This window comes from Strongylocentrotus purpuratus, unplaced genomic scaffold (genome assembly GCF_000002235.5).
Source record: "Strongylocentrotus purpuratus isolate Spur 01 unplaced genomic scaffold, Spur_5.0 spur5_scaffold_16, whole genome shotgun sequence".
Classification (NCBI taxonomy): Eukaryota; Metazoa; Echinodermata; class Echinoidea; order Camarodonta; family Strongylocentrotidae; genus Strongylocentrotus; species Strongylocentrotus purpuratus.
The window spans coordinates 34,316,748-34,338,778 of record NW_022145601.1 but is presented as its reverse complement, the minus strand read 5'-3'; the positions used below and the strand labels follow the sequence as shown (position 1 = coordinate 34,338,778).

The 22,031-nt window shown below is 42.5% G+C and overlaps 2 protein-coding genes across 2 annotated transcripts; both read right to left on the bottom strand.

The window, feature by feature from the left end:
* Nucleotides 1-1,349: 1,349 nt before the first annotated feature.
* Nucleotides 1,350-4,930, bottom strand: LOC115924752 (cell wall protein DAN4-like). The gene is made up of 4 exons (XM_030987561.1): nt 4,825-4,930; nt 2,328-2,562; nt 2,121-2,169; nt 1,350-2,048 (listed from the first exon to the last, which is right to left on the bottom strand). Exons 1-4 carry the CDS (start codon nt 4,928-4,930, stop codon nt 1,350-1,352), a joined length of 1,089 nt encoding a protein of 362 aa, XP_030843421.1.
* A 276-nt stretch (nt 4,931-5,206) lies between these two features.
* Nucleotides 5,207-9,542, bottom strand: LOC115924751 (cell wall protein DAN4-like). Its single transcript, XM_030987560.1, is given in 5 exon segments — nt 5,207-5,357; nt 6,437-6,601; nt 7,084-7,306; nt 8,655-8,785; nt 9,142-9,542. Coding segments are annotated over 5 exon segments (1,071 nt in total).
* Between the last annotated feature and the right edge of the window lie 12,489 nt (nt 9,543-22,031).

The window sequence follows — 22,031 nt, the reverse complement described above, 5'->3', positions numbered from 1 at the left end:
TGATGTAGTTGAAGTGGTCGGAGAATCAGAAGTGGTAAACTCCTGTGTTGTCTCTTGTGTTGTCTCCGGCTCTGTTGAAGTTGTTTGTTCTTGGGTTGTTGTCGATGTAGTTGAAGTGGTAGGAGAATCAGAAGAGATAGGCTTCTGTGTTGTCTCCCGTTTTGTCTCCGGCCCTGTTGAAGTAGTTTGTTCTTGGGTCGTTACCATTGGAGTGGTATAACAACCACAAATGGTAGGCTCCTGCGTTGTTTCTGGTTCTGTAGAAGTAGTTTGTTGGGGGGTAGATTTTGAAGTCGTTGTAGTGATAGGGGAATCAAAGGTGGTAGTATCCTGCGTTGATTCCGGCCCTTTTGGAGATGTCTGTTCCAGGGTTGTTTGTGAGGACGTTGGGGTAGTCGGAGTTTCAGAAGAGGTAGGCTCATGTGTTGTCTCCTGTGTTGTCTCCGGCTCTGTTGAAGTTGTTTGTTCTTGGGTTGTTGTTGATGTAGTTGAAGTGGTAGGAGAATCAGATGTGGTAAACTCCTGTGTTGTCTCTAGTGATGTCTCCGGCTCAGTTTAAGTTGTTTGTTCTTGGGTTGTTGTCGATGTAGTTGAAGTGGTAGGAGAATAAAAAGAGAGAGGTTCCTGTGTTGTCTCCTGTTTTGTCTCCGGCCCTGTTGAAGTAGTTTGTCCTGGGGTTGTTTTTGATGTAGTTGAAGTGGTAGGAGAATCAAAAGTGGTAAACTCCTGTGTTGTCTCCTGTGTTGTCTCTGGCTCTGTTGAAGTTGTTTGATCTTTGGTTGTTGTTGATGCAGTTGAAGTGGTCGGAGAATCAGAAGTGGTAAACTCCTGTGTTGTTTCTTGTGTTGTCTCCGGCTCTGTTGAAATTGTTTGTTCTGGGGTTGTTGTTGAGTAGTTGAAGTGGTAGGAGAATCAGAAGAGGTAGGCTAATGTGTTGTCTCCTGTGTTGTCTCCGACTCTGTTGAATTTGTTTGTCCTGGGGTTGTTTTTGATGTAGTTGAAGTGGTAGGAGAATCAGAAGTGGTAAACTCCTGTGTTGTCTCCTGTGTTGTCTCTGGCTCTGTTGAAGTTGTTTTTTCTTTGTTTGTTGTTGATGTAGTTGAAGTGGTCGGAGAATCAGAAGTGGTAAACTCCTGTGGTGGGCCCTTGTGTTGTCTCCGGCTCTGTTGAAATTGTTTGTTCTGGGGTTGTTGTTGAGTAGTTGAAGTGGTAGGAGAATCAGAAGAGGTAGGCTAATGTGTTGTCTCCTGTGTTGTCTCCGACTCTGTTGAAGTTGTTTGTCCTGGGGTTGTTTTTGATGTAGTTGAAGTGGTAGGAGAATCAGAAGTGGTAAACTCCTGTGTTGTCTCCTATGTTGTCTCTGGCTCTGTTGAAGTTGTTTGTTCTTTGGTTGTTGTTGATGTAGTTGAAGTGGTCGGAGAATCAGAAGTGGTAAACTCCTGTGTTGTCTCTTGTGTTGTCTCCGGCTCTGTTGAAGTTGTTTGTTCTTGGGTTGTTGTCGATGTAGTTGAAGTGGTAGGAGAATCAGAAGAGATAGGCTTCTGTGTTGTCTCCCGTTTTGTCTCCGGCCCTGTTGAAGTAGTTTGTTCTTGGGTCGTTACCATTGGAGTGGTATAACAACCACAAATGGTAGGCTCCTGCGTTGTTTCTGGTTCTGTAGAAGTAGTTTGTTGGGGGGTAGATTTTGAAGTCGTTGTAGTGATAGGGGAATCAAAGGTGGTAGTATCCTGCGTTGATTCCGGCCCTTTTGGAGATGTCTGTTCCAGGGTTGTTTGTGAGGACGTTGGGGTAGTCGGAGTTTCAGAAGAGGTAGGCTCATGTGTTGTCTCCTGTGTTGTCTCCGGCTCTGTTGAAGTTGTTTGTTCTTGGGTTGTTGTTGATGTAGTTGAAGTGGTAGGAGAATAAAAAGAGAGAGGCTCCTGTGTTGTCTCCTGTTTTGTCTCCGGCCCTGTTGAAGTAGTTTGTCCTGAGGTTGTTTTTGATGTAGTTGAAGTGGTCGGAGAATCAGAAGTGGTAAACTCCTGTGTTGTCTCTTGTGTTGTCTCCGGCTGTGTTGAAATTGTTTGTTCTGGGGTTGTTGTTGAGTAGTTGAAGTGGTAGGAGAATCAGAAGAGGTAGGCTAATGTGTTGTCTCCTGTGTTGTCTCCGACTCTGTTGAAGTAGTTTGTCCTGGGGTTGTTTTTGATGAAGTTGAAGTGGTAGGAGAATCAGAAGTGGTAAACTCCTGTGTAATTGTATCCTGTGTTGTCTCTGGCTCTGTCGAAGTTGTTTTTTCTTTGGTTGTTGTTGATGTAGTTGAAGTGGTCGGAGAATCAGAAGTGGTAAACTCCTGTGTTGTATCTTGTGTTGTCTCCGGCTCTGTTGAAGTTGTTTGTTCTGGGGTTGTTGTTGGTGTAGTTGAAGTGGTAGGAGATTCAGAAGTGGTAAACTCCTGTGTTGTCTCCTGTGTTGTCTCCGGCTCTGTTGAACTTGTTTGTTCTTGGGTTGTTTGTGACGACGTTGGGGTAGTCGGAGTTTCAGAAGAGGTAGGCTCATGTGTTGTCTCCTGTGTTGTCTCCGGCTCTGTTGAAGTTGTTTGTTCTTGGGTTGTTGTCGATGTAGTGGTATAACAACCACAAATGGTAGGCTCCTGCGTTTTTTCCGGTTCTGTAGAAGTAGTTTGTTGGGGGGGGGGGGTAGATTTTGAATTCGTTGTAGTGATAGGGGAATCATAGGAGGTAGTATCATGCGTTGATTCCGGCTCTTTTGGAAATGTCTGTTCCAGGGTTGTTTGTGAGGACGTTGGGGTAGTCGGAGTTTCAGAAGAGGTAGGCTCATGTGTTGTCTCCTGTGTTGTCTCCGGCTCTGTTGAAGTTGTTTGTTCTTGGGTTGTTGTTGATGTAGTTGAAGTGGTAGGAGAATCAGATGTGGTAAACTCCTGTGTTGTCTCTAGTGATGTCTCCGGCTCAGTTTAAGTTGTTTGTTCTTGGGTTGTTGTCGATGTAGTTGAAGTGGTAGGAGAATAAAAAGAGAGAGGTTCCTGTGTTGTCTCCTGTTTTGTCTCCGGCCCTGTTGAAGTAGTTTGTCCTGGGGTTGTTTTTGATGTAGTTGAAGTGGTAGGAGAATCAAAAGTGGTAAACTCCTGTGTTGTCTCCTGTGTTGTCTCTGGCTCTGTTGAAGTTGTTTGATCTTTGGTTGTTGTTGATGCAGTTGAAGTGGTCGGAGAATCAGAAGTGGTAAACTCCTGTGTTGTTTCTTGTGTTGTCTCCGGCTCTGTTGAAATTGTTTGTTCTGGGGTTGTTGTTGAGTAGTTGAAGTGGTAGGAGAATCAGAAGAGGTAGGCTAATGTGTTGTCTCCTGTGTTGTCTCCGACTCTGTTGAATTTGTTTGTCCTGGGGTTGTTTTTGATGTAGTTGAAGTGGTAGGAGAATCAGAAGTGGTAAACTCCTGTGTTGTCTCCTGTGTTGTCTCTGGCTCTGTTGAAGTTGTTTTTTCTTTGTTTGTTGTTGATGTAGTTGAAGTGGTCGGAGAATCAGAAGTGGTAAACTCCTGTGGTGGGCCCTTGTGTTGTCTCCGGCTCTGTTGAAATTGTTTGTTCTGGGGTTGTTGTTGAGTAGTTGAAGTGGTAGGAGAATCAGAAGAGGTAGGCTAATGTGTTGTCTCCTGTGTTGTCTCCGACTCTGTTGAAGTTGTTTGTCCTGGGGTTGTTTTTGATGTAGTTGAAGTGGTAGGAGAATCAGAAGTGGTAAACTCCTGTGTTGTCTCCTATGTTGTCTCTGGCTCTGTTGAAGTTGTTTGTTCTTTGGTTGTTGTTGATGTAGTTGAAGTGGTCGGAGAATCAGAAGTGGTAAACTCCTGTGTTGTCTCTTGTGTTGTCTCCGGCTCTGTTGAAGTTGTTTGTTCTTGGGTTGTTGTCGATGTAGTTGAAGTGGTAGGAGAATCAGAAGAGATAGGCTTCTGTGTTGTCTCCCGTTTTGTCTCCGGCCCTGTTGAAGTAGTTTGTTCTTGGGTCGTTACCATTGGAGTGGTATAACAACCACAAATGGTAGGCTCCTGCGTTGTTTCTGGTTCTGTAGAAGTAGTTTGTTGGGGGGTAGATTTTGAAGTCGTTGTAGTGATAGGGGAATCAAAGGTGGTAGTATCCTGCGTTGATTCCGGCCCTTTTGGAGATGTCTGTTCCAGGGTTGTTTGTGAGGACGTTGGGGTAGTCGGAGTTTCAGAAGAGGTAGGCTCATGTGTTGTCTCCTGTGTTGTCTCCGGCTCTGTTGAAGTTGTTTGTTCTTGGGTTGTTGTTGATGTAGTTGAAGTGGTAGGAGAATAAAAAGAGAGAGGCTCCTGTGTTGTCTCCTGTTTTGTCTCCGGCCCTGTTGAAGTAGTTTGTCCTGAGGTTGTTTTTGATGTAGTTGAAGTGGTCGGAGAATCAGAAGTGGTAAACTCCTGTGTTGTCTCTTGTGTTGTCTCCGGCTGTGTTGAAATTGTTTGTTCTGGGGTTGTTGTTGAGTAGTTGAAGTGGTAGGAGAATCAGAAGAGGTAGGCTAATGTGTTGTCTCCTGTGTTGTCTCCGACTCTGTTGAAGTAGTTTGTCCTGGGGTTGTTTTTGATGAAGTTGAAGTGGTAGGAGAATCAGAAGTGGTAAACTCCTGTGTAATTGTATCCTGTGTTGTCTCTGGCTCTGTCGAAGTTGTTTTTTCTTTGGTTGTTGTTGATGTAGTTGAAGTGGTCGGAGAATCAGAAGTGGTAAACTCCTGTGTTGTATCTTGTGTTGTCTCCGGCTCTGTTGAAGTTGTTTGTTCTGGGGTTGTTGTTGGTGTAGTTGAAGTGGTAGGAGATTCAGAAGTGGTAAACTCCTGTGTTGTCTCCTGTGTTGTCTCCGGCTCTGTTGAACTTGTTTGTTCTTGGGTTGTTTGTGACGACGTTGGGGTAGTCGGAGTTTCAGAAGAGGTAGGCTCATGTGTTGTCTCCTGTGTTGTCTCCGGCTCTGTTGAAGTTGTTTGTTCTTGGGTTGTTGTCGATGTAGTGGTATAACAACCACAAATGGTAGGCTCCTGCGTTTTTTCCGGTTCTGTAGAAGTAGTTTGTTGGGGGGGGGGTAGATTTTGAATTCGTTGTAGTGATAGGGGAATCATAGGAGGTAGTATCATGCGTTGATTCCGGCTCTTTTGGAAATGTCTGTTCCAGGGTTGTTTGTGAGGACGTTGGGGTAGTCGGAGTTTCAGAAGAGGTAGGCTCATGTGTTGTCTCCTGTGTTGTCTCCGGCTCTGTTGAAGTTGTTTGTTCTTGGGTTGTTGTTGATGTAGTTGAAGTGGTAGGAGAATAAAAAGAGAGAGGCTCCTGTGTTGTCTCCTGTTTTGTCTCCGGCCCTGTTGAAGTAGTTTGTCCTGAGGTTGTTTTTGATGTAGTTGAAGTGGTCGGAGAATCAGAAGTGGTAAACTCCTGTGTTGTCTCTTGTGTTGTCTCCGGCTGTGTTGAAATTGTTTGTTCTGGGGTTGTTGTTGAGTAGTTGAAGTGGTAGGAGAATCAGAAGAGGTAGGCTAATGTGTTGTCTCCTGTGTTGTCTCCGACTCTGTTGAAGTAGTTTGTCCTGGGGTTGTTTTTGATGAAGTTGAAGTGGTAGGAGAATCAGAAGTGGTAAACTCCTGTGTAATTGTATCCTGTGTTGTCTCTGGCTCTGTCGAAGTTGTTTTTTCTTTGGTTGTTGTTGATGTAGTTGAAGTGGTCGGAGAATCAGAAGTGGTAAACTCCTGTGTTGTATCTTGTGTTGTCTCCGGCTCTGTTGAAGTTGTTTGTTCTGGGGTTGTTGTTGGTGTAGTTGAAGTGGTAGGAGATTCAGAAGTGGTAAACTCCTGTGTTGTCTCCTGTGTTGTCTCCGGCTCTGTTGAACTTGTTTGTTCTTGGGTTGTTTGTGACGACGTTGGGGTAGTCGGAGTTTCAGAAGAGGTAGGCTCATGTGTTGTCTCCTGTGTTGTCTCCGGCTCTGTTGAAGTTGTTTGTTCTTGGGTTGTTGTCGATGTAGTGGTATAACAACCACAAATGGTAGGCTCCTGCGTTTTTTCCGGTTCTGTAGAAGTAGTTTGTTGGGGGGGGGGTAGATTTTGAATTCGTTGTAGTGATAGGGGAATCATAGGAGGTAGTATCATGCGTTGATTCCGGCTCTTTTGGAAATGTCTGTTCCAGGGTTGTTTGTGAGGACGTTGGGGTAGTCGGAGTTTCAGAAGAGGTAGGCTCATGTGTTGTCTCCTGTGTTGTCTCCGGCTCTGTTGAAGTTGTTTGTTCTTGGGTTGTTGTTGATGTAGTTGAAGTGGTAGGAGAATCAGATGTGGTAAACTCCTGTGTTGTCTCTAGTGATGTCTCCGGCTCAGTTTAAGTTGTTTGTTCTTGGGTTGTTGTCGATGTAGTTGAAGTGGTAGGAGAATAAAAAGAGAGAGGTTCCTGTGTTGTCTCCTGTTTTGTCTCCGGCCCTGTTGAAGTAGTTTGTCCTGGGGTTGTTTTTGATGTAGTTGAAGTGGTAGGAGAATCAAAAGTGGTAAACTCCTGTGTTGTCTCCTGTGTTGTCTCTGGCTCTGTTGAAGTTGTTTGATCTTTGGTTGTTGTTGATGCAGTTGAAGTGGTCGGAGAATCAGAAGTGGTAAACTCCTGTGTTGTTTCTTGTGTTGTCTCCGGCTCTGTTGAAATTGTTTGTTCTGGGGTTGTTGTTGAGTAGTTGAAGTGGTAGGAGAATCAGAAGAGGTAGGCTAATGTGTTGTCTCCTGTGTTGTCTCCGACTCTGTTGAATTTGTTTGTCCTGGGGTTGTTTTTGATGTAGTTGAAGTGGTAGGAGAATCAGAAGTGGTAAACTCCTGTGTTGTCTCCTGTGTTGTCTCTGGCTCTGTTGAAGTTGTTTTTTCTTTGTTTGTTGTTGATGTAGTTGAAGTGGTCGGAGAATCAGAAGTGGTAAACTCCTGTGGTGGGCCCTTGTGTTGTCTCCGGCTCTGTTGAAATTGTTTGTTCTGGGGTTGTTGTTGAGTAGTTGAAGTGGTAGGAGAATCAGAAGAGGTAGGCTAATGTGTTGTCTCCTGTGTTGTCTCCGACTCTGTTGAAGTTGTTTGTCCTGGGGTTGTTTTTGATGTAGTTGAAGTGGTAGGAGAATCAGAAGTGGTAAACTCCTGTGTTGTCTCCTATGTTGTCTCTGGCTCTGTTGAAGTTGTTTGTTCTTTGGTTGTTGTTGATGTAGTTGAAGTGGTCGGAGAATCAGAAGTGGTAAACTCCTGTGTTGTCTCTTGTGTTGTCTCCGGCTCTGTTGAAGTTGTTTGTTCTTGGGTTGTTGTCGATGTAGTTGAAGTGGTAGGAGAATCAGAAGAGATAGGCTTCTGTGTTGTCTCCCGTTTTGTCTCCGGCCCTGTTGAAGTAGTTTGTTCTTGGGTCGTTACCATTGGAGTGGTATAACAACCACAAATGGTAGGCTCCTGCGTTGTTTCTGGTTCTGTAGAAGTAGTTTGTTGGGGGGTAGATTTTGAAGTCGTTGTAGTGATAGGGGAATCAAAGGTGGTAGTATCCTGCGTTGATTCCGGCCCTTTTGGAGATGTCTGTTCCAGGGTTGTTTGTGAGGACGTTGGGGTAGTCGGAGTTTCAGAAGAGGTAGGCTCATGTGTTGTCTCCTGTGTTGTCTCCGGCTCTGTTGAAGTTGTTTGTTCTTGGGTTGTTGTTGATGTAGTTGAAGTGGTAGGAGAATAAAAAGAGAGAGGCTCCTGTGTTGTCTCCTGTTTTGTCTCCGGCCCTGTTGAAGTAGTTTGTCCTGAGGTTGTTTTTGATGTAGTTGAAGTGGTCGGAGAATCAGAAGTGGTAAACTCCTGTGTTGTCTCTTGTGTTGTCTCCGGCTGTGTTGAAATTGTTTGTTCTGGGGTTGTTGTTGAGTAGTTGAAGTGGTAGGAGAATCAGAAGAGGTAGGCTAATGTGTTGTCTCCTGTGTTGTCTCCGACTCTGTTGAAGTAGTTTGTCCTGGGGTTGTTTTTGATGAAGTTGAAGTGGTAGGAGAATCAGAAGTGGTAAACTCCTGTGTAATTGTATCCTGTGTTGTCTCTGGCTCTGTCGAAGTTGTTTTTTCTTTGGTTGTTGTTGATGTAGTTGAAGTGGTCGGAGAATCAGAAGTGGTAAACTCCTGTGTTGTATCTTGTGTTGTCTCCGGCTCTGTTGAAGTTGTTTGTTCTGGGGTTGTTGTTGGTGTAGTTGAAGTGGTAGGAGATTCAGAAGTGGTAAACTCCTGTGTTGTCTCCTGTGTTGTCTCCGGCTCTGTTGAACTTGTTTGTTCTTGGGTTGTTTGTGACGACGTTGGGGTAGTCGGAGTTTCAGAAGAGGTAGGCTCATGTGTTGTCTCCTGTGTTGTCTCCGGCTCTGTTGAAGTTGTTTGTTCTTGGGTTGTTGTCGATGTAGTGGTATAACAACCACAAATGGTAGGCTCCTGCGTTTTTTCCGGTTCTGTAGAAGTAGTTTGTTGGGGGGGGGGGTAGATTTTGAATTCGTTGTAGTGATAGGGGAATCATAGGAGGTAGTATCATGCGTTGATTCCGGCTCTTTAGGAGATGTCTGTTCCAGGGTTGTTTGTGAGGACGTTGGGGTAGTCGGAGTTTCAGAAGAGGTAGGCTAATGTGTTGTCTCCTGTGTTGTCTCCGGCTCTGTTGAAGTTGTTTGTTCTTGGGTTGTTGTTGATGTAGTTGAAGTGGTAGGAGAATCAGATGTGGTAAACTCCTGTGTTGTCTCCAGTGATGTCTCCGGCTCAGTTGAAGTTGTTTGTTCTTGGGTTGTTGTCGATGTAGTTGAAGTGGTAGGAGACTACAAAGAGAGAGGCTCCTGTGTTGTCTCCTGTTTTGTCTCCGGCTCTGTTGAAGTAGTTTGTTCTTGGGTCGTTACCATTGGAGTGGTATAACAAACACAAATGGTAGGCCCCTTCGTTGTTTCCGGTTCTGTAGAAGTATTTTGCTGGGGGGGGGGGTAGATTTTGAAGTCGTTGTAGTGATAGGGAAATTATGGGTGGTAGTATCCTGCGTTGATTCCGGCTCTTTTGGAGATGTCTGTTCCAGGGTTGTTTGTGAGGACGCTGGGGTAGTCGGAGTTTCAGAAGAGGTAGGCTCATGTGTTGTCTCCTGTGTTGTCTCCGGCTCAGTTTAAGTTGTTTGTTCTTGGGTTTGTGTTGATGTAGTTGAAGTGGTAGGAGAATCAGAAGTGGTAAACTCCTGTGTTGTCTCTTGTGTTGTCTCCGGCTCTGTCGAAGTTGTTTGTTCTTGGGTTGTTGTTGATGTAGTTGAAGTAGTAGGAGAATCAGAAGTGGTAAACTCCTGTGTTGTCTCCTGTGTCGTCTCCGGCTCTGTTGAAGTTGTTTGTTCTAGGGTTGTTTTTGATGTAGTTGAAGTGGTAGGAAAATCAGAAGGGGTAGGCTTCTGTGTTGTCTCCTGTGTTGTATCCTGCTTTGTTAAAGTTGTTTGTTCTAGGGTTGTTTTTAATGGAGTGGTATAACAAACACAAGTTTTAGGTTCCTGCGCTATTTCCGGCTCTGTGGGAATGGTTTGTTTTGTGGTAGTTTGTGAAGTCATTGTAGAGATAGGAGAAACAGAAATAGTAGGCTGTTGTATTACTTCTTGCTCTGTTGGAGTAGTTTGTTCTGGGTTTTTTGGTTTAGGAGTGGTATGATAATTAAAAGTGGTGGGCCCTTGTGTTGTTTCTAGCTCTGTCAGAGTAATTTGTTCTGTGATTTTTGTAGTAGTACTTCCATTCCACAGTGTTACATTTTCTAAGAAGGTAATTGAGATTGATTCAAAATCTTTTGAATAAAAGGATAACATGATAACATTATTTTAAAATGTTTTCATTCCATTGCAGTCAATTAGACTTAATTTAATGTTGTTAAATTATAGGAGTAACATTAAGATTATGCCAAAGATTATTGATTTTAAATATACAAATAAAATGAATTGATTACACGTTATATTTCAAAAATTCCTTCGGAATCAAATTAACGTTGTCTTAGCACTTCCATTTAAAAACATTGAGATTTTACCAAAGACTTTTAGTCTAAGAAATATAAAGATATCAAATGCACTCATATTTCTCTATCATTACCGTCTTTCTGTTTCGATTCAACGTTGTGATTACCTAGAAGTTAAACTGAGATTATTTTAAAGAGTATTGATTTAATACAATGTTGAATGAATTTATCAATGTTTCAATAACTTCATTATGCTTCGATTCAACGCCGTGACTTTTGTTATTAGAAACAATGATATTACTTTAAAGACCATCAATTAAAACACTGTAAATAAAAAAATGCAATCATATTTGTTTGAATACCTTTACTTTCCGTCGATTCAACGTTTTGACTGCCAATGAGTAAGATCGATATTATTCCAAAGCGCAAGATCCAGCACGAGAAAGATTTGCTAACGTCCATCGTGATAGCGCTGTCACGAGGTCTTTGGAAATTGATCTTAATGACATTGATAAAACCGTGTACTTATCCCGGGAATATTCTTTCAAACTTTGCCACTTTCAAGAAAGATAAGCGAACCCTTGGCCTAGACTGATGATTTAAATATCTAACATTCATATCATTTATCAACATCTATTAAGTAAATATCGCAGGGTGGAAGTTATGTCTTTAGTGGTTAAGTAACGGGTTCCATAGTCTAACTAGCTGAGGGCGGTTCTAGAGGCTTACATCGAAAGGGTGCGGTGCGGCGCGGTGTGGAGAGTTCAAAGCACCCATTCGATAAAAGGCCCCACGCTTTTCTCGAAAGGGTGCGTTGAGAACGGAGGACCGTCTTGGCACACCCTTTCGAGAAAAGAGGGGGGTTTTTCGAAAAAAATCATTACCGTCTTTCTTTTTCGATTCAACGTTGTGATTACCTAGAAGTTAAACTGAGATTATTTTAAATAGTATTGATTTAATACAACATTCAACGCCGTGACTTTTGTTATTAGAAACAATGAGATAACTCTAAAGACCATCAATTAAAACACTGTAAATAAAAAAATGCAATCATATTTGTTTGAATACCTTTACTTTCCGTCGATTCAACGTTTTGACTGCCAATGAGTAAGATCGATATTATTCCAAAGCGAAAGATCCAGCACGAGAAAGATTTGCTAACGTCCATCGTGATAGCGCTGTCACGAGGTCTTTGGAAATTGATCTTAATGACATTGATAAAACCGTGTACTTATCCCGGCAATATTCTTTCAAACTTTGCCACTTTCAAGAAAGATAAGCGAACCCTTGGCCTAGACTGATGATTTAAATATCTAACATTCATATCATTTATCAACATCTATTAAGTAAATATCGCAGGGTGGAAGTTATGTCTTTAGTGGTTGAGTAACGGGTTCCATAGTCTAACTAGCTGAGGGCGGTTCTAGAGGCTTACATCGAAAGGGTGCGGTGCGGCGCGGTGTGGAGAGTTCAAAGCACCCATTCGATAAAAGGCCCCACGCTTTTCTCGAAAGGGTGCGTTGAGAACGGAGGACCGTCTTGGCACACCCTTTCGAGAAAAGAGGGGGTTTTTTCGAAAAAAATCATTACCGTCTTTCTTTTTCGATTCAACGTTGTGATTACCTAGAAGTTAAACTGAGATTATTTTAAATAGTATTGATTTAATACAACATTCAACGCCGTGACTTTTGTTATTAGAAACAATGAGATAACTCTAAAGACCATCAATTAAAACACTGTAAATAAAAAAATGCAATCATATTTGTTTGAATACCTTTACTTTCCGTCGATTCAACGTTTTGACTGCCAATGAGTAAGATCGATATTATTCCAAAGCGAAAGATCCAGCACGAGAAAGATTTGCTAACGTCCATCGTGATAGCGCTGTCACGAGGTCTTTGGAAATTGATCTTAATGACATTGATAAAACCGTGTACTTATCCCGGCAATATTCTTTCAAACTTTGCCACTTTCAAGAAAGATAAGCGAACCCTTGGCCTAGACTGATGATTTAAATATCTAACATTCATATCATTTATCAACATCTATTAAGTAAATATCGCAGGGTGGAAGTTATGTCTTTAGTGGTTGAGTAACGGGTTCCATAGTCTAACTAGCTGAGGGCGGTTCTAGAGGCTTACATCGAAAGGGTGCGGTGCGGCGCGGTGTGGAGAGTTCAAAGCACCCATTCGATAAAAGGCCCCACGCTTTTCTCGAAAGGGTGCGTTGAGAACGGAGGACCGTCTTGGCACACCCTTTCGAGAAAAGAGGGGGGTTTTTCGAAAAAAATCATTACCGTCTTTCTTTTTCGATTCAACGTTGTGATTACCTAGAAGTTAAACTGAGATTATTTTAAATAGTATTGATTTAATACAACATTCAACGCCGTGACTTTTGTTATTAGAAACAATGAGATAACTCTAAAGACCATCAATTAAAACACTGTAAATAAAAAAATGCAATCATATTTGTTCGAATACCTTTACTTTCCGTCGATTCAACGTTTTGACTGCCAATGAGTAAGATCGATATTATTCCAAAGCGCAAGATCCAGCACGAGAAAGATTTGCTAACGTCCATCGTGATAGCGCTGTCATGAGGTCTTTGGAAATTGATCTTAATGACATTGATAAAACCGTGTACTTATTCCGGCAATATTCTTTCAAACTTTGCCACTTTCATGAAAGATAAGCGAACCCTTGGCCTAGACTGATGATTTAAATATCTAACATTCATATCATTTATCAACATCTATTAAGTAAATATCGCAGGGTGGAAGTTATGTCTTTAGTGGTTGAGTAACGGGTTCCATAGTCTAACTAGCTGAGGGCGGTTCTAGAGGCTTACATCGAAAGGGTGCGGTGCGGCGCGGTGTGGAGAGTTCAAAGCACCCATTCGATAAAAGGCCCCACGCTTTTCTCGAAAGGGTGCGTTGAGAACGGAGGACCGTCTTGGCACACCCTTTCGAGAAAAGAGGGGGGTTTTTCGAAAAAAATCATTACCGTCTTTCTTTTTCGATTCATCGTTGTGATTACCTAGAAGTTAAACTGAGATTATTTTAAATAGTATTGATTTAATACAACATTCAACGCCGTGACTTTTGTTATTAGAAACAATGAGATAACTCTAAAGACCATCAATTAAAACACTGTAAATAAAAAAATGCAATCATATTTGTTTGAATACCTTTACTTTCCGTCGATTCAACGTTTTGACTGCCAATGAGTAAGATCGATATTATTCCAAAGCGCAAGATCCAGCACGAGAAAGATTTGCTAACGTCCATCGTGATAGCGCTGTCATGAGGTCTTTGGAAATTGATCTTAATGACATTGATAAAACCGTGTACTTATCCCGGCAATATTCTTTCAAACTTTGCCACTTTCAAGAAAGATAAGCGAACCCTTGGCCTAGACTGATGATTTAAATATCTAACATTCATATCATTTATCAACATCTATTAAGTAAATATCGCAGGGTGGAAGTTATGTCTTTAGTGGTTTGAGTAACGGGTTCCAGTAGCTGAGGGCGGTTCTAGAGGCTTACATCGAAAGGGTGCGGTGCGGTGCGGCGCGGTGTGATGAGTTCAACGCACCCATTCGATAAAAGGCCCCACGCTTTTCTCGAAAGGGTGCGTTGAGAACGGAGGACCGTCTTGGCACACCTTTTTGAGAAAAGAGGGGGGTTTTTCGGAAAAATCATTACCGTTTTTTTTCTTTCGATTCAACGTTGTGATTACCTAGAAGTTAAACTGAGATTATTTTGAATAGTATTGATTTAATACAACATTCAACGCCGTGACTTTTGTTATTAGAAACAATGAGATTACTCTAAAGACCATCAATTAAAACACTGTAAATAAAAAAATGCAATCATATTTGTTTGAATACCTTTACTTTCCGTCGATTCAACGTTTTGACTGCCGATGAGTAAGATCGATATTATTCCAAAGCGCAAGATCCAGCACGAGAAAAAACTGTTAACGTCCATCTTGATAGCGCTGTCATGTGATCTTTGGAAACTGATCTAAATGACATTGATAAAACCGTGTTCTTATCCTGGCAATATTCTTTCAAACTTTGCCACTTTCAAGAAAGATAAGCGAAACCCTGGCCTAGACTGATGATTTAAATATCTAACATTCATATCATTTATCAACATCTATTAAGTAAATATCGCAGGGTGGAAGTTATGTCTTTAGTGGTTTGAGTAACGGGTTCCAGTAGCTGAGGGCGGTTCTAGAGGCTTACATCGAAAGGGTGCGGTGCGGTGCGGCGCGGTGTGGTGAGTTCAACGCACCCATTCGATAAAAGGCCCCACGCTTTTCTCGAAAGGGTGCGTTGAGAACGGAGGACCGTCTTGGCACACCCTTTCGAGAAAAGAGGGTTTTTTTTTTCGAAAAGGTGCGTCAACTAGTCTGTCACATCAGTCGTTTAAAATGTTGAAGGAATAGAAATGTGGTTTTATAAATTGAAATAATCAAAATTGAAACTACTTTGTGCGTAGTCTTGCAGATCAGGCATTAATAAGAAATAAATCAGTAAATAAAAAGAAACACAATGAAATAATTAACTTAGATATTTAAAAACTGACAAATATAGGTGTTTTGCTAGTCTTGCATATCAGTCATTTATTTATTGAAATAAAAAACAATATCCATTTCTTTTTTGTCTGGAATTCAGTTTTTAAATGTTAACTAGTCTTGCATAACTGTCGTTAAATTACAAATAGATATTAATTGCCATTTTACTTAATCAGACACACGTTTATGTATTCGTTAAGTCTTGTTGAAAAAATGTAGGGGTGCACCTGCTTTTTAATGTGCTTTTTTTAACATTTTGCCAACACAAATTGAAATTATCTTTAATTATATATACCATCTGAAAAATATATTCACCGGCATATAATGCTCTACCCCCTCTCTGTCTCCCAGGCGTGGATCCAAAGGGGGGGGGGGGGGAGGTCGATAAGGCCTTGTCCCCCACCCCTCCCCCCCCCTCCCGCAAAGAGAGAGAGAGAGAGAGAGAGAGAGAAGAAAAAGAATGGAAAGGGAAAAAGGAGAAAAAGGGAAAGAAAGAAGAAAAGAAAAGGGGGAATAAGGAGACTATGGGCGAAAGGGTCTTGCGTCGCAGGCTGTGGCCCCCCCCCCCCATAAAAAAATAAGAGAGAAGGAAGGAAAGGGAAAGAAAAAAGGAAAAGAGCAGATAAAGCGAAAGAAAATAGAGGAAGAAGAAAAGAAGGGGGATATCAGTTGCAATTTTCCCGCCAACAAGTTGTGGGTCGGAGGGGGGGGGGGGGAATGGCCCTTGACTCCCCCCCCCTCCCCCGCCGCTTCCGCTAAAAAAGAGAGAATGAAGGAAAAAGGAAAGAGGAGAGCGAAAAGGAAACAAAACAGATGAAGAAGAAAAGAAAAGGGTGAAAAGAAGGGGAGATCAGTAACGGTTAATCCCGCAAACAACGTGTGGATCGGGGTGAGGGCCGAAAGGCCATGGCCTCCCATACCCCCAACAAACCTAAAAGAGAGAGAAGGAAGGGAAGGGAAAGAGGAGACAAAGGGAAAAAAAAGGAGAAAGAAGGAAGGTAGAGGTGATCAGTTGCGATTTTTCCCGCAAACAAAGTGTAGATCGGGGCCGGGGGGGGGGGGGGGGGTGGGACTGGCGTACTAATAGGGGAAGGGGAGGGAGGACATGGTATAAATAACATTCAAACGTTGATCTCTTTATATCCATAACGGTGATTTACAAATAATGCTGAATTGACATAATTTCTGAGATTTTTCCTCACTTTTTAGTAAATTATACTTTTTTATGCGTTTGTTGGAAAATGGCACATTCATAAATTTGCAGTCAGGCAAGAAATATGCTTTTTTGAATTGCCTACATGTCAGGGCCCGCGACATGGCGGGGATCGGAGAAAGAAGACGATCATTGTACCGTTCTCGACTCTTAATTCTTGATTAAACTCATTTCTCCCCCCCCCCCCTCCCGCGCGAAATCTTTGACGTTTCATAGAATTATTAGAGAAAGAAGATAATTCGAGGTACCGTTCTAGGCTCTTAATCCTAGTCTGAATTTAGTTGCCCCCCCCCTCCCTCCCGCGCGAAGTGCGGAAGCTTTGAGGTTTCATTAAATTATTATAGAGAAAGAAGACGATTCGTAATACTTGTCTGAATTTCAAAAATGTTCTTTATCTGCTCCTTTTTTTTTCCACGTCCTCTTCCTTTTTTCTCCTCTCTTTTTTGTGTTTTGGCCGGCGTTCTGGGGGAACCGCCCCCACCGAGGGGTTTTAGGCATTTTGATTACGGTCAGATGAACATACTTTTATACTTTATTTATTTTGTGACAATGGCAGGACAGTAATTGGCGTGAGGTCCAGCGGGCGGAGCCCCCAGAAGTTTAGGGGTTTTAAGCATTAACTTACCGTCAGATTAGCATCCAGGGGTCCGCCTTAGTGCCCTAGGCGGGGTACAGGGGCAGAGCCCCGGAAGCTGAGGGGTTTTAGGCATTTAATCACGGTCAGATGAGCATTTTTTGATACCTCATTATTTTGTGACACTGGCAGTTAACTATTCTTACTTACCTGCTCTCTTTCTACATATTTCTCTTTATTATACCTTTTCAAACTAAGTTGGGGGGGGGGGGGGGGCTCGAGGCTTCTGATCCCCGCCGTTTTGCGAGCCCTGACATGTAGGCAACTCAAAAAAGCATATTTCTTGCCTGACTGCAAATTTTCCAAAAAAAAACGCATGAAAAAGTATAATTTACTAAAAAGTGAGGAAAAATCTCGGAAATTATGTCATTTCAGCATTATTTGTAAATCACCGTCATGGAATTAAACACAAACCACGTTTGAATATTATTTTCCCCAAGTCCCCCCTCCCTATCAGTACGCCAGTGCTCCCCCCCCCCCCCCGACCTACACTTTGTTTGCGGGAAAAATTGCAAATGATCTCCCCTACCTTTCTTCTTTCTCTTTTGTTTTCTTTCCCTTTCTCTCCTTTTCCCTTCCCTTCCTTATCTCTCTCTTTTAGATTTGCTGGGGTTAGGGGCGGTAAGGGCCTTTCGGCCCCCACCCCGATCCACATGTTGTTGGCGGTATTAACGGCAACTGATCTCCCCTTTTGTTTAACCTTTTCTTTTCTTCTTTCTCTTTTTGTTCCTTTTGCGCTCTCCTCTTTCCTTTTCCCTTCCTTCTCACTTTTTTTTAGCGGGGGCGGGGGGGGGGGGGAGGGAGGCAAGGGCCATTTGCCCCACTCCCGATCCCGATCTTGTTGGCGGGAAAATTGCAACTGATATCCCCCTTCTTTTCTTTTCTTCTTCCTCTTTTTTCCTTCCCTTTATCTGCTCTTTTCCTTTTTCTTTTCCTTTCCTTCCTTCTTTCTTATTTTTTTATGGGGGAGGGGGGCGGGGCGGAGAGGCAACAACATTCGACGCAAGGCCCTTTCGCCCCCTGTCTCCTTCTTCCCCTTTTCTTTTCTTCATTCTTTTCCTTTCTCTCCTTTTCCCCTTTCCCTTCTTTTCCTTCTCTCTTTTTTTGCGGGGGGGGGGGAGGCAAGGCCCGCTCGACCCCCCTGGATTCGCACCTGAGAGACAGAGAGAGAGAGGGGGGGGGTGGAGCTTTTATAGGATCAGCACACTGAGTGTCACAGACCCATGCAAGGAACCATCTCTATTTAATTTACCATAATACCTTCATTGTTACTACTATTATTGTTTGCTAGTGTAATGTTTATTGAAAAGTAATAAACATGTTGACTTTTGTATATCAAACTTTTAAAATTATGTTTTGTCTTTTTAATTAGCATCAATAACGAAGTTTTAAAAAAGTTGAACCGGGTGAAAGTTGTGTGAGTGAATGTTGATTGGGTATGTCTTGTTGCTGTCTTAATTGGATAATAACTGATTATGAAGGTGACACATTAATTTGAACTAAAGAAGGGCATATTATGTGAAAGAATGTGACTTTCCTTAAATTTAAATTTGTGTGGATGTGATAACAACCATTATAGATGGCATATAGGCCGGTGAATACATTTTTCAGATGGTATAGACAATAAAAGATAATTTCAATTTGTGTTGGCAAAATGTTTAAAAAAACCACATTAAAAAGCATGTGCACCCCTACATTTTTTCAGCAAGACTTAACGAATACATAAACGTGTGTCTGATTAAGTAAAATGGCAATTAATTTTTATTTGTAATTTAACGACAGTTATACAAGACTAGTTAACATTTAAAAACTGAAGAAAAAAAAAACATCTAAAAAAAGAAATGGATATTTTTTTTTTATTTCAATAAATAAATGACTGATATGCAAGACTAGCAAAACACCTATATTTGACATTTTTTAAATATCTAAGTTAATTATGTCATTGTGTTTCTTTTTGTTTACTGCATGATTTAATTCTTATAAATTCCTGATCTGCAAGACTACGCACAAAGTAGTTTCAATTTTGATTATTTCAATTTATAAAACCACATTTCTATTCCTTAAACATTTTAAACGACTGATGTGAAAGACTAGTCGACGCACCCTTTCGAGAAAAGACCCCCCCCCCCCCCTCTTTTCTCGAAAGGGTGTGCTAAGACGGTCCTCCGTTCTCAACGCACCCTTTCGAGAAAAGCGGGGGGGGGGGGCTTTTATCGAATAGGTGCGTTGAACTCACCACACCGCGCCGCACCGCACCGCACCGCACCCTTTCGATGAAAGCCCAACTCAGAGCGGCGACCGTCCGATTAGTAGCCTGTTTGGTCGCCGCTGGAATTTAGGCATCGCCCAGCGATTTTTGGAGAAGTCGATGCCTGGGCGGTACCCTATCAATTTTTCTACGGTCGCCGGTCGATTTAAGGTAAAACATGGGCGAAATCGGGGAGCTTCTCCGGGCAGTGTCCCGACAGTTACCGACTGATGACCTATCGATTCCCGAGCAGTCTCCCACCAGCCACCGAGTGATTTTAAAGAAATTGCCCGGCGGCCGGCCGGTGATCGACGGGACACCAAAATACTCTCGATGCCCGAGCGTTCGCCGTCGAGCGATGCCCTAAAAACAAGCGGTGCCCCGGCGAAATTGGCTAAAAACTCACCACCCGGCCGCCGAGCAGGCTACTTTTTTGTGTGTGACCATAGCTTTAAACATGTTCGATATGCAAATCTTACATCAATCAGGGACATGCCCTGCATCAATTTACATCGTTTACTCGCTAATGAAAATCTATTAGCAGATTCAGGGGATAAATTACATACACTGTGCATTGAGACCCTTTAACATCTATTTAAGCAGTGGGCAGAGGGATATTCAAGATATTATGAACTCTAATTGATCAGTATTAATATTGTTATAAAATTGGGTCAGGACACAGTGTAGCCAATGAAAACGTTGAAACGGTCACGTGTACGTGTATGATTTTTCACCATATACACGGGGCTTGTATATTGGTGATAACGGCTTTCATCGAAAGGGTGCGGTGCGGTGCGGCGCGGTGTGCTCAACGCACCTATTCGATAAAAGAGGGGGGGGGGCTTTTCTCGAAAGGGTGCGTCGAGAGCGGAGTACCGTTTTAACACACCCTTTCGATAAAAGCGGGGGGGGGGGGGCTTTTCTCGAAAGGGTGCGTCGACTAGTCTTTCGCATCAGTCGTTAAAAATGAGGATCTGGGACAGAAGGTAATAGTTGCCAATTTAAGTATATCGAAAATGTATTAAATAAAATGGAATGGTTGTTGTTGTTGTTTTAGTTTTAAGGGCGTGTGTCATTCAATTATGAATATTTACGCCGTCTTGATTACAGAGTGGTCTCTTTCGTTATTACTATGTTGATGGGGGATACAGAGAGAAGGAAAAAAGGGAAAGGGAAAGGGAAGATAAAAGAAAAGAAAGAAGAATAAGAAGAAAAGAGGGAAACGGGGGGGGGGGCGAAGGGCTCTTGCCTCCTCCTCACCCCCCCCCCGCCCAAAAAATAAATAAGAGAGAGAGAGAGAAGGGAAAGGGAAAGGGAAAGAAAATATAAAAGGAAAGAATTAAGAAGAGGAAGAAGGAAAGAGGGAAACGGGGGAAGGGCGAAAGGCTCTTACCCCCCCCCCCCCCCCCCGCCAACAAAATAAATAAGAGAGAGAGAGAAGGGAAAGGGAAAGAAAGAAGAGGAATTAGAAGGAAAGAGGGAAATGGGGGAAGGGCGAAGGGCTCTTGCCTCCCCCCCCCCCCCCAAGCCAAAAAATAAATAAGAGAGAGAGAGAGAGAGAGAGAGAGGGAGAAGGGAAAGGGAAAGAGAAGATAAAAGAAAAGAAAGAAGAGGAAGAAGAAGAAAAGAGGGAAACGGGGGCGAAGGGCTCTTGCCTCCCCCCGCCAAAAATATAAATAAGAGAGAGAGAGAGAGAGAGAAGGGAAAGGGAAAGGGAAAGAGAGAATATAAAAGGAAAGAAAGAAAAGGAAGAACAATACGAAAGAGGAAAACGGGGCGAAGGGCTGTTGCCTCCTTACCCCCTCCCCGCCAAAAAATAAATAAGAGAGAGAGAGAGAAGGAAAGGGAAAGAGAAGATAAAAGGAAATAAAGAAGAGGAAGAAGAAGAAAAGAGGGAAACGGGGGCAAAGGGCTCTTGCCTCCATTTTTTCTTCTTTTCCTTTCTTTCCTATTCTCCCTCTTTTTCGTTTTTCTCTTTCTTTCTTTTTCTTTTTCCTTTCCCTCTCTTTTTTCCCCCTCCCCCTTTTCTCTTTTTTCCCGACGGCAGCGCAATTTTACCGACAATATCCTGACAGGTGGGGGGGGGGTGTCGCACCCCCACACCCCCCCCCCCTTTGGAGACGCCCCTACCTACGCCATTGTTGGCGACCACAAGGCTATCCACACAAATTAAGACATATTAATGAAGATTCTTTTTTAATGTTGCAGAAAGAAAAGTATTTTCTCTATTAACTTGTTTAATGGAAGGATAATAAATAATATTAAAAACATGAATACTATAGCGGTATAATGATGAGAGAGATGATTTAAGTCATACTTTTTTTCAATGTGATTGGAGTAGACTTGAGGGTGGGGGGGGGGGGAGGTTCCCCCTAAGATCTCGGCCGTTTCACAGCCGATCGCCGCGAAAATGTGCATGCATGTCAAGTGAAGTGTATAAAAAACTATTCAATTTTTTGACAAATTCACTCATTTGCATATTTATGGTAATTTATGCAAACAAGGTCAGAGAATTCACATTTTTACCCATAAATCATATATAATTCATATTTAAGCGTTCTTTTTCACTACATATATTCGTTAGAATAATAATACGACAACAAAGTTGGAAGAGCCAGTTAATCCCTATGTTATCTCTTGTTTTGATAATTCGTATTTATGTATTATATTGTTTTTGTTGTTTTATTTCATTTCTAACCACAATTCAACTAACAAACACGTGACTCCGCAACTATACGTCCAATTTTCAACAAAAAAATGTTTCAAAAGATGCGTGAGACTCGAAAGAAAAAAGTAATGAAAGAAAAACTTTATATCTGCCGCGGTTCCGGAGTAGTCGCGAAATGACTAGAGAGCACTAATCTTTTGTTGGGGCCCTCGAAAATTTGTAAAAATCGTACCACTCCCCCCCCCCCCTTGAACGCCAGCGAGGGGGGGGGGGCTATCTCCCCAAAACAGTAAAATAAACGTGTTTTTTTACACGTTTTTTTCACAGGGCGGAGCCCTCGGAAGCTCAGGGGTATTAAACATCAAAATTAATGTCGGATGAGAATAATTTTATACCTTATTTGTGACAGTGGCAGGACACAATTTGGTGTTGGGTCCAGGGGGCGGAGCCCCCAGAAGCTCAGGAGTTTTGTACATTAAATTATTATTATTTTATACCTTATTTGTGACACAGGGGTCACGAATTGGCGTGGGGTCAAGGAGGTGGAGCCCACGGAAGCTCAGGGGTTTTGGGCAATAAATAACGGTCAGATGAGCATATTTTTATATCTATTTGTGACACTGGCAGGACACAAATTGGTGTTGGATCCAAGGGGTGGAGCCCCAAGAAGGTGAAGGGTTTTATACATCGAATTATCGTCAGATGAGCATATTTTTATATCTATTTGTGACACTGGCAGGACACAAGTTCTT

Bases quoted from the DNA above. Each gene is read 5' to 3' on its own strand.
- LOC115924752 (XM_030987561.1), bottom strand. From the start codon at position 4,930: ATGAGCCTACCTCTTCTGAAACTCCGACTACCCCAACGTCGTCACAAA. The intron at 2,170-2,327 runs GTTTACCACTTC...AAACAACCCCAG, and splicing joins ACACAAGATACAACACAGGA to GACAAACTACTTCAACAGAG. The intron at 2,049-2,120 runs GCCTACCTCTTC...ATTTCAACACAG, and splicing joins ACACAGGAGACAACACATTA to CCGGAGACAACACAAGAGAC.